Raw genomic sequence first — 12,202 nt, 5'->3', positions numbered from 1 at the left:
ATAAGAACCTTTGTGCAAATAATCTGGTTATAATAAGTGAAGCTGGTAATGCTGTTTGTTGTTTAACCCTCCTCTGCTGAGATATAACGGGATGATGTGAATGGTGTGGGATTTCGAGTGTTTGTGTGTTTGGCTCTGCTGCTGAACAGTTGTTAAACAGTTCACTGAAAGATTCAGTAAAAGTTCAGAAGAACAAAATCAAGGTTAGACATTGGATTCCTCTGCACCACATGAGGGTTTATTACAATTATTATTATCATTATTATTAGTGGTGAATCGATTTGGAAGTAATGTATGTGATTTAGTTAATTTTGTAATTTTGTGTATTTGTAACAGATTGTTTGTTTTAATTTAATTATGTTGAGTTAATTGGTTATATCATTTGGAGTTGATTATTTTAATTTGATTTGCCTTATTGATTTTGATTATTTGACTTTTGCTCATTTTTTTATTTTGATATGTTCCCTTCCTGCATGAGGGTGGAAATTTAAAAAGGGGTTTTAAAGAACATGTCTCAATAAAGAGAATATATGTCATCATTTACTCACCCTCATGTTGTTCCAATCCCATAACACTTTCGTTCATCTTCGGAACACAAATGACGATGTTTTTTAATAAAATCTGAGTGATTTCTGTCCCTCAGTTGACAGCGACGCAGCTACCGCTTTGATGCTTCAAAACGTTCATAAAGAGATCTCAAAAACTACTTGAGTTAGTCCAGATTTTCTGAAGAGACACGATCGCTTTATATGATAAACAGATTTAATTTATGCTTTTATTCACATATAAATATTGATCAGCGAACATAACCAGAAGCTCAACCGTACACGCTTGATGCGTAATGTTCTTCGGTGTGACCTTTTTGTCTTACACCTTTAACCGTATGATTAGTCAGGTAGGGTAAGGTTAGTCAAATCTAGCCTAAATCATAAAGCACTCACCCGCCCGCAGGTTGAAGCTCTTTAGGAATGACGTAGAAGACTCTCTTGTGGATGTTCTTTATCGAGGCTCAGTTTTGTAGTTTTGTAGTTTTGTAGTCTCACGGAAGGCAATAGTAACAATGAAATCACTTACTGTATTAGTTACAATACAAAACAGTTAATGCAAAGTAAAATAAAACTTAAAATCGGCTAAACTAAAAGCTCTAAAGTCAAACTCTAATCAGCAATATTGGAGATGCTGTTAAGTGTCCGTCGATAGAGTATCAGATGTCCTTCACACTTAATGCAGGCAGCATCTGAGCTGTGCTTCACTCCTCAGTCTTTTTATACTGCTTTTTTGGGGATTACCAAATTCATTTCCCCCACCAACTTTTGTTGTTGGTTACAAACACTGAGTTCATTTAACTCAATTTTCTCCCACACATATTTTACACCTGTTTCTGTTTTTCACAACTTCATAAACAAAGCAAGTCAAATACAATTGTTTATACCATACATCTATGCAACTAATTTTTTTAGGTACCTTCCACTCATATAGCATTTAAGAATTTCTGTTTAGGCATATATGGCATTATTTTAAAAGCAAGCAAATTAATATTTCTTTGAAACAGGTAAATAGCAATATCAATATCCAAAACAGTGAGAACAAACATCATTGCTTCTTGCGGAAGCTCAAACATGCTCCGTAATACACGAGAATGAACCTCATTGGTTCTCGCACGTTAAGCAAGCACGTTTGAGCTTCCGTTTACCACAACTGATGTGTGAGTAGATTAATGTTTATATGTGAATAAAATCACTGAGACTTTATTAAAAATATCTTCATTTGTGTTCTAAAGATGAACAAAAGCCTTAGGGGTTTGGAACAACATGAAGGTGAGTAAATGATGACAGAATTTTCATTTTTGGGTGAACTAAGATTGAAGTACCTCGTACTGAATGTTCGCACCAACACAAACTTTTTCATGTTCCACATATATAGAAATAGGACTAACAAGAAATTCATTTACATGGAACTTGGAGTTCAGTTGAGTGAATCATAAGTTGATTCATTCAACAGCTGCTCTGTCGGATTGGGTGAGCAGTTCATTGCATAAAGAATTCATCAGGCTGTTTCGGTAACATCTGATTTTGTAGAATTTTGAATGATTCCCCAAATAGCATCAATGATCGAAATAATGTGGAATCAATGTTAATGTGTCAACGTTAACTGCATTGAATCAATGTCACTTTTGCACCCGCAATTAATGTTGAATCAATGTTAAAATTTCAACAAAAAAATCAATGGTAATGGCATTGAATCAGGGTTACAATGTGATGTTGGTTCAACATCATGCTTGCACTCTCAGAAAATGAAACACAAATACAACTGACTTAAAGCTACACAGCCTGAAATCAACTGAAGATAAAAGAAGACAATCAATCTCTCAAGATCTCAGCAGAAGTTCTTTTTGAGAATTAACAGAGGTTTAGATGTTGATGTTTTATTGAAAATGTTTGGTCACCATTTTGGTGGTCAGAGGTTCCTTACACTATACCATACACTAATTCTTGGCCTTCGACTCAATTTCATAAAACATTTTTTAAAAACACAACACACAATTCTAATGGGTAGTATCTTGATTTCAAGTTTTGAAAATGTGTGTAAATCTGTAATATACCAAATTTGCTCACAAGGTTTGTGCATTTGAAAAATGTTGGCTAACTCTTAAATAGTTTATTTGGAGCAGATATCCTACTGTGGCAATGCACTGATATGGGTTCAAAAGAGCACACAGAAAACAGGAAATGCACCCTTCAGTCTCTCTCTCCACCATCACAGGTTAAATATGTGTGTATTGCGTAAAAACTCAACAAGAGACTTGAAAACAATTACAAAATTCACTTTTTACCTCTATTATTTTGTTTGCTTTTTTACCTTGTCCCTGTTGCTGTGACAAGGATAAAAGCGGGAAAATGATGTGCTTTCTACTGCTTTAAAATACAAGCTCAACTGTAAACTGTAATATTTGCAGTCTTGATTGTATGATCATAAATAGAGCTGCAAAAAACATTGAAATTATCAAAATATTGTAAATATACATATACATATATACTATTTTAAGTCATAAAGTGAGCAGGATATATTAAAATGAAGCATATGGATTCGGCAGGCATGTATTCATGATACTAAGCGGGGCGGCAGACCCTGAGCTCTCCCTAGCTTTACAGTGCCCCACAAATTTCCCAAGTAAATCTGTGGTGAAAAATGGAACTGCAGCACGCTCTCATGGAGAGCCATTGGGGCAGATTTTTGTCTGCCCTGTTTATTTTCACGTTAGGTAAACACACCTTACGTAACCTCGCTCTAGACCAAGACAATATCAGTCCACTTCAGCTATGTGCCTGCATCGGGTTAGTAACTAGTTGGCATGTCTGTTCTTCTTATGTAGAGTAGCGTATCAAATTACAGTTTTTTCAAATTGCTTACACACTACACAGCAAAATCCCCGGAGTGAGATCAACTCTACTCAGAGTACATTTGGTCCCTCTCTAAATAGTGTTAAAATAACACTGAAGCAGAGTTAAAGTTAATGAGATAATTAAGCAATTAATTAAGTGATGATTGAGCAATAATGATAAACACCTGCTGTTAACAAGCAGAATCACTGAAGAAAAGAGAAACACAAGAGCTACAACTGACTTCAGTCACAGCCTTAGATGAAATCAACTCATTTTTAGATAAAAATCATTAAATCTCTGTAGATCTGATTAAACAACTCCAGAAACAGCATTACCAGCTTCATATATTCTTCATATATTATATCTAACCAGATTGACTTTATTTTCAAACATCTACAGAATTGAGAGTTAACAGAAGTTTATTGATCAAGAAAAGAAAAGAAAAAAGACGCCACCATCATGGAGAACAGCGTTTGATTAAGTTGGGCTCTTGACACTTGACTTTCTATGTGAGATTTTTCTAACAGTGCATATGCTGTCGTAAAGTAGAGAAGTCAGTGCTTTACAGTGAGCAGATATTAGCTGCTTTTATATGTAGTCATTGTGAGATTGCCTGATGGCATCCAAAGCAACTGATCATATATTTTCATTTGTATACTTTGGTTCTGCTTTACCAATCTTGTGAAACTATAGCATGAAAAGAAAGAGTCGCAGCAAATAGATACATTGAGCAAATTTAAAACCATGCACTGCATAAAAAAATTAACTACAGCATCACTTAGACACACACAGACATCAAGAATCAGCATATGAATCTCAACAATGGTGATAAAAAAAAAAGAAAAATGCTTCACACTGCAATGCATGCTGGGTATTACCATAGGACAAAACTCCCATCATGCACTGCAGTATGAATAATTATTGTCACCACTGTTGAGGATTGTATGCTATGTTTTCATGTATAAGCCTGAGCAGAAATAGTTGTTCATTTTTAGCACTGAAGCATTATGGTGGCATTTGTTTAATGGATTTTTTGTTGTTGCAATAGCTGAATCTCAGTCAAAAACCAAAGAGAAAGAGACCTCTTTGTGTGGTTCAAGTGATGGCATACTGTAGTCATCATAAACAAAGCAAATTTTGATAAAAAAGAGAAAAGTTGGGAGGTTGTATCAAAGCATAGCTCAGTAGCTTAGTACATAAGATACATAAATGTAGTTTAATTTGTCTGAGTATAAGGTTTTATTTATTATTTTTCAATTTCGCACCCTGTTTTGCCCCACTTCTCAAGAATCAGTGATTATCTAAAGCTAGCACGTAGAAAACTAGATAAAATCATTCTCAAACAAAACCGAGCATTACATTTTCTGGTGTGTTGATATGGAAAAATTCACATTAACTCACAACTTCTTAAAAAACAGAGAATATGGAGGGTTAGCAAAATTAACTCTCTTATGAAATACACCATTACAACATTTTCTGATGTGTTAATACGAAAATATGATCCCAAGAACTTATGTGCTGACAAAGCATATGACAGTATCATAATTGTATTAACGCGAAGTTTGATATTTTTATAACAATACATCAGAAACACACTGACATAAACTTCAGCTGTTTTTTTGTTGAAAGAAACAGCTGTGCTGTTATAAAGACCACAAACTCACACAAAAAGGCAAGAGTCAAACTGCCAACTAAAGGAACCACTGACCACCAAAATGGTGACCAAACATTTTCAATAAAACCAACATCTAAACCTCTGTTAATTCTCAAAAAGAATTTCTGCTGAGATCTTGAGAGATTGATTGTCTTCTTTTATCTTCAGTTGATTTCAGGCTGTGTAGCTTTAAGTCAGTTGTAGTTGTGTTTCATTTTCTGAGAGTGTAAGCATGATGTTGAACCAACATCACATTGTAACCCTGATTCAATGCCATTACCATTGATTTTTTGTTGAAATTTTAACATTGATTCAACATTAATTGCGGGTGCAAAAGTGACATTGATTCAATGCAGTTAACGTTGACACATTAACATTGATTCAACGTTATTTCGATCATTGATGCTATCTGGGGATACACAGACTGATCTCAGGTAGAACATTTCTATTAAAATATGATCATAGTATGGCAGAACAGTATTCTGATAATGAATAATTATTCTTATACATTGTTTATAGTTTTTTTTATCTTTATCTGATATTTTAACATATATTGTGTTGCTCACAGAGACTATGAGTGCTTAGTTAAATGTAGTTTTTATGTCAACATGTATGAAGGAACAGCAAAGCAGGGAAACCCAACACTCCTGAATGAGATCTACACAGAGAGTGAGAGTGGAGAGATCAGTAATGAGCATGAGGTGAGACAGATTGAGACACAATCCAGGAGAGCAGCAACAGAGGACACACCGATCCAATGCAATGACATCTTTAGACCTTTACCTGGACAAGACAAACCCATCAGAACTGTGCTGACAAAGGGAGTCGCTGGCATTGGAAAAACAGTCTCTGTGCAGAAGTTCATCCTGGACTGGGCTGAAGGGAAAGAGAATCAGGACGTCCTGCTCATATTTCCACTTCCTTTCAGAGAGCTCAATTTGATGAAGGACAAAACACTCAGTCTTTCAGATCTTCTTCATGTCTTTTTCCCTGAAACAAAAAAAAAAAAAAAAAAAAAAGGAAATATCCAGTAACAAATATAAAGTGTTGTTCATCTTTGATGGTCTGGACGAGTGTCGTCTTCCCTTACATTTTAAAAGGAATGAGACTCTACGAAATGCTAACAAAAAGAAATCAGTGGACGTGGTGCTGATGAACCTCATTGCGGGGAATCTGCTTCCCTCTGCTCTCATCTGGATCACCTCCAGACCAGCAGCAGCTGATCTCGTCCCCTCTGAGTGTGTCCATCGTGTGACAGAGGTACGAGGCTTCAATAAGCCACAGGCCCTGTTCCAAATGGCACACATCTATGCACTTTCGGGCTTGTGGACTTACAATGGCTGCCGCGTGCGTGTGTCTGTTAAGTCCACGAGACCATAGGGTGTCCCATTTGTCAATTTTAGGCTTCAGAAGGCTGCTCACGAGCGCCCCCTTTGTGGCCAATATGCGCCCTCGATGCGCACTTTTGCTGAGCCCGCACTGGTGCGAGCTCCACGGCAGACTTCTTCCCGACAGTCAAAGCGACGTTACGTCACAAAAGTGCGGACTCATAGGAAGGCCGTAAGTGTTTAGGGTGCCTTTTGGGACAGGGACACAGAAGGAGGAATACTTCAAGAAGAGAATCCGTGATCAGAGTCTGGCCAATATAGTCATTAGACACCTGATATATTGTACATACAACTTAATAAAGAATTTACAATATTTCAAGATTTGATTGGGTGTGTCACTGAACAATAAAACTGAATTTTAACACGGAATTAAAATTAGGATAGCTGAAACCTAAGAGAGAACTTATTAAAGCAGTAAAACAATGGTGACACCAGAATAAAAATATTCATGATTCTGAACCTGAAAATACTGAATTGTAGCTACTATGCATATAATGTAAGCCCTTTTTACCGGAAAAAATCAGACATTTGGCATTATCACAAATATTGCCCAACTGCATTATTATACATTATATTCAACATTAAGTATAGCAGTTTAATGTAGCTAGTACTGTTACTGAAGCTCTGTAAATTTTCATTTTTGTGACACATCTCATATTGATATTCCTTGGCAGAAATGAAACACTTATATATCAAAAATGTTTGTATCTTGAAAAGAAAGCATTGTTATGATTTGAATCCTTTTTCATTTTAGAGGTCTCAGCTTGCAGAAATTTTTGTCTTACATATTTTTGCATCAAAAGTCAAGTCAGTTGTATGTATATACTGTTTTACTTACAATACGCATTGTAAGCAGCATTATGGTAATTCCTGATATTAATGTTTATAGTACTTTGATGCCTAATTGTGCAGATTTAGTTTAGAGCTGAGCGATGTTATAGTTTACATTTAATAATGATATAAACAATCAAGCAGTTGAGATTAGCTATAGTATATATCACTTTATGTGAGTTTATTATATGTATGCAGAGAGACATTGGTTATATTGTTAAATGTATGTGATATTTTTTCACACTTCACCCAGGAGTGTCCCAGGATCACTTTAATTTGACAGTTGCATGATTCCAAATATATGTGGCAGAACATGTTATCATACAAAACAATACAGCATTGAGGCGACTGCTACATTGTCGTCAGTAGTCATCATTCTTTGCTGCAACACATTTAAACTTGTACAAAACATTTTTCTTCTTGTTTTTCGAAATGAAAATCTAGGAACAGTGTGAAAGCAAACACCATGAAAGGCCTCTATCACAAACAGTATAAAGTCAAAAGACCACTGGGGCATATAAGTGACATGTAAACAAAAACTACTAAATATATTTTCCCCTTCAGCACTAAACTGGACCAGGCCAAGGTTTACTTTTTAGTTTTTATGTGTATGTTGTGTTTTTAACATGCATGTTCAGGTTATACTGTACTTAACCTTAACCCACTTACCCTATAGCCACATTTTATTAAAAGCAAGAATATTCAGATTTTTCAAAATTATATTTCTAAGTATGTGCCTCACATTGGTATGAATCAATTGCTCATGAATACAATAATGTCCATGAAACTCCAGATAAGCATATATAATCTTTTATACTTAATCTTACCCCTCAATTACAAACTTTAAAAGCTATCTGAGACGTTCTTATGCGTACTGGACCATAGGATGGTCACTCCACTCAGGGAGATGAGAGATCTTCTCTTCTGTGTTGGGCTGGATGGGCCAACCCCACGCTTTGAAGAAGGGGCACAAATTCAGGTTGACCACCTTGGAGAAGGTCTCAGCATACAGATTCATCTTGCCTGCATTGTCATTTGGCACTCCACTCATATCATGGTAGACGGCAAAAACTTTCTTAAAAGCATCCCAGCCAAATTTTTCCTGAAGCTTGAAAAAAAAGAAAAGAAAAAAAAAAAAAGGTTAGAGAGATGATGTAACATCACACAAAAATAGGTATAAATATATTTTTTATATTTATATAATGATATTTTTATAATAATTACATAAAATAACATTTTTATATTTATTTTTTCATGATTTTATTGTTTTAAATGACAAATTTCTTATTAAAAATTAACTGAAAAAAGAGTAAATCATTACTTCCAAGGCTCACAAATAATCCATTCTTGCTTTAAAATTTCAATGCTAGCAGGCTAATGTTAACATTTCCCAGATCACCTGCACCTTTAAACAATCTGCTAAAACAATATTCGCAGTCTGTTTACCTGCATGTAAGTCTCAAGTGCCGTCCACACGCTCCAGCTATTTAAATCCTTACCACCATTGCAATACCTCTTGGTACGAGCCTGGCGGTTTTCTGGAATCATGTCGGGATGAGCATTAGCTCTATTCATTCGCAGCACTTCCTCATGTATGTACACTGACCACAGGTTGCAGGTGCACTCAGTGGTGTGTGGAGGGAACTCCCAAACTCCACGCTGCTGGTTATGACCCAACTCATGAATTTGTCCCCAAAGACCACTTTTATAGGCTTCCTCTATGTTTATTAGTTCTGGGGCAGACTTGGAGTGCATCATGATGGGATATCCAGAATGCATGAAACCTGAGGGGGTAACAGGAGGATTATCGTTAGGATTGTGTGAATATAATTAATAATAATGCCATGATTCTGTTGTAATTGTGATGGTTAACGGTTCTTTATCTCAGCAATAGTACCACTGACCGCTAGAGATCTGAACATCCGCAACAAACCGCTCCTTGTGGGGAAACTTGGCAGGCTTGGCTGCCAGGTCAGCTATGCTTCTCATTATGGCATCCCAAAGTTTAGCCACCTCATCAGGGCGGTCCAGATTCCTTATAAACTGGGATTCTAATGTGATGATGATATTCTCAAACTCAAGTTCTGCCCAGGGGGCAGGTGCAGAACGGATCCTGCTCACCCAGTCAGCTACACTTGTCTCTCCTGAGGGACAAAACAAGTTTTACCACATACCTTTAAATGTTCTGAATAGAAACCTTACTGTGATGCTCACTGAACATTAATTCAGAATTCTTACCAGATTTGAAGTATGGAGCCTGTACTGAGACCTGCACGACAATTTCCACCCCGTCCACTTTGCTCTGGGGAGGTGCAATTAGGTAGATGAGCCCTCCCCACAGATTCCCGACCTGGACCATTTCTTTGTCCAAGTGGAATCGCTCATGGACCACAGGAGCCCGTTTCAGGATGTTTGCTCTACCAGTGTTATCTGTCTAGCAACCAAGCTGCACCTATATAGAGTACATTCTCATGTTAAAAACATGCTCTCCAAGCCCTATGAGCAATAAATTTGTTTCTAGAATGACATGCAATGTATATTAGTGTTGTCAAAAGTGCCGACTTCGGTACCAAGTCTGTACTGAAATTTTAAAAATGTTACGCTTTGAGCGCTGTTGAGTGGATTCGTAAACACCTCTAATTGGCCACCATGTTCACACGCTCATGAGATATGTCTCTGACTGGCTACAACGATCAACGCTTCAAAAAAATTTTGTAAATAGTCATCAGTGTCACTCTTCACTGAACACTTACACAGATACACACGAAGAGTTTTAAAGCAGGCGTCTACCTGTGCATAGCCGTGCGTTGATCATTGTAGCTAATCACAGACATAAATGTTGAACGCGTGAACACAATGGCCAATCAGAGGTGTTTACGAATCCGCTCAACAGCGCTCAAAGAGTAACATTTTTAAAATTTCAGTACAGACTTAGTATTGAAGTATCGACTTTATTGATTACCTGCCAATTTTTTCCAACAATCTTTGGAGGTATTGTTATGAACGTCTTCATACCAGGAGAAAGATATAAGCCTGTGCTTATCCATTCTTCACAAGCTGAAACAAGTAATTTTACAGTGCTCAGAAATTGTAAAACTTAAACAAGGAATAACATTTTCCTTCTGCATTTGGCAAGAAACCTTTCATACCCGCAGTGTTTGCACTGATCCGAACTCTTGCATTAGACACAGTGGGCAAGTCGGGTCTGTCCTTGATGATGTATGGAAGAAGGGCATCAGGATTGGGTGACACTTTGTATACCTCAGTCCCAATGTGGAGCATCAGGTGGTCTTTGGCACTCTCAACAGGACAATTACTGCACACCTGTGGAACACCTACCCAGCTGCTTCAAGCAGCCCTGTTCATGATCAGTCAGTTTTTGCCCCTGCCTTACATGTTCGACAAAGCGCTGCAGCGTGCTACGAAAGTGGTACCCCTCTCTACACCAATGCTCTATTTCTGGGGCCTTATATAACCCTCCACCCAAGGTGTTGCCTAAGAGGCTCAATCCCATCTTGTTAAGAATGTGATTTCCTGGGCATTCGGTCAACACATTGCAGCCAGGGTGGGTCTGGGCCCAATGCCAGGCATGAAGACCTCCGCCTTCAGCAACAAATTCTTGGATCTCTGCACACTGGGCATCACTGTAAGAAGAGCAGACGTAGACGCTTAGATCTTCTCTAAAGCCAGTCAACTGGCAATCTAAACCTGATTTGCTCAGTACTGCGTGGGCTGCTTTGAGTTTGGGTAGGATCCCAATAGCACCCGTCCGACCCTCATCAAGCCACTTGATAGCATTGATCATGAGTGTGGACAGAGAGTCCCGGCTCAGGTACCATTCATGGGATACCAGAATTACTCGACCTTGTCCATAATAGGCACCAGCAATGAATGCTTTTCCAGCTGGAGTGACCGCAATGGGAAATGCTAATGGTCCGTGCACCATCACCTCAGATGCTATATCCCTACCTTTGGTGTCAAACTCGGACACACCTTGTAGCAGGAACCCTAGATCATCTTTGAAGTCTTTGCCTATTCTGAAAAAAGACAAGACAGATGGTGAAAACGCATGGTTTGTTAAAGAATGGGTAAAAAGCAAAAATTGTATTCTGAACTTACGATACAGCAAGCCAATTAGAAGGGATATTTCTTGGAACAGGAAATTTGCCAACTTCTCTTGGGTGTTTAGAGAAATAAATTCCTGCAACACTGCACACCTTGTTTCTTGGGAAGTTCCTTATAGTGTTTTCTTGTGGATGGTCATAAGACCAACTCCAGGCTTGGCGAGCAATGATCAAACCACCTCCAGCTTTGAGGAAAGCAATCAGATCCTTTGCACAGGTCTCGACACTGTAAGCATCTGTGATATATATAGCTAATCCATCCCGAAAGTCTCCTAGCTCTGTCTTGATAGGGGAGCAGTTCAAGTTGTCAGCTACTGAATGTAAACTTCCCTTGATCCCTACAATGCCAACATCACCGGTACATTGCATGAGCCACATTATGGCATTCTTTATGAGGCCAGGAAAGCGTGTTAGGTATTCCTCATGCCCCAACACCACTATACGTCCCTGACCGTAATGAGATGCAGCCATCAGCACCTGACCTCGTGGATTCATGGCAAGTGGAAAGGCATGTTCACCTATTAGTACGAGATCGCTGGGCACTGCATTCCCTTGGAAATCAAGCTCCTGCAGCCCAGACATGAGAGTGCAGTAGTCCTGTTCACGTGCCATGGTGGACTAGTTCTGTTTAGTAAGTGAATTCAAATCAATCACTCTTAACTAACAATCAGATGTACAGGGTCTGAACACTGGGTTTGTTCAACCAGAGCTTGTGCATGCAGAAAAATGATACCGATTGGTTTTCAGTCCTACACAAAGACAGAAAATGAGAAGAGAGAAAAAAACAAAAACAAGTTGCACATATTTAGAAAAATACAAAAA

General features: G+C 37.9%; 1 protein-coding gene across 1 annotated transcript in view; it reads right to left on the bottom strand.

Moving 5' to 3' along the window:
* The window catches only part of LOC127495576 (TRPM8 channel-associated factor homolog), a 52,118-nt gene extending 40,126 nt beyond the window's left edge, over positions 1 to 11,992 (bottom strand). The window contains exons 1-4 of the mRNA XM_051862502.1: positions 11,472 to 11,992; positions 10,651 to 11,293; positions 10,406 to 10,580; positions 9,495 to 9,686 (exon numbers count right to left, since the gene is read on the bottom strand). Of these exons, the coding sequence (XP_051718462.1) occupies positions 9,495 to 9,686; positions 10,406 to 10,580; positions 10,651 to 11,293; positions 11,472 to 11,992 (1,531 nt within the window). The remainder of the gene's footprint in view (positions 1 to 9,494; positions 9,687 to 10,405; positions 10,581 to 10,650; positions 11,294 to 11,471) is intronic.
* Positions 11,993 to 12,202: the final 210 nt, after the last annotated feature.

This window comes from Ctenopharyngodon idella, chromosome 15 (genome assembly GCF_019924925.1).
Source record: "Ctenopharyngodon idella isolate HZGC_01 chromosome 15, HZGC01, whole genome shotgun sequence".
NCBI classification, from domain to species: Eukaryota; Metazoa; Chordata; class Actinopteri; order Cypriniformes; family Xenocyprididae; genus Ctenopharyngodon; species Ctenopharyngodon idella.
The sequence above is the reverse complement of the archived record's forward strand: the minus strand, read 5'-3'. Positions and strand labels throughout refer to the sequence as shown.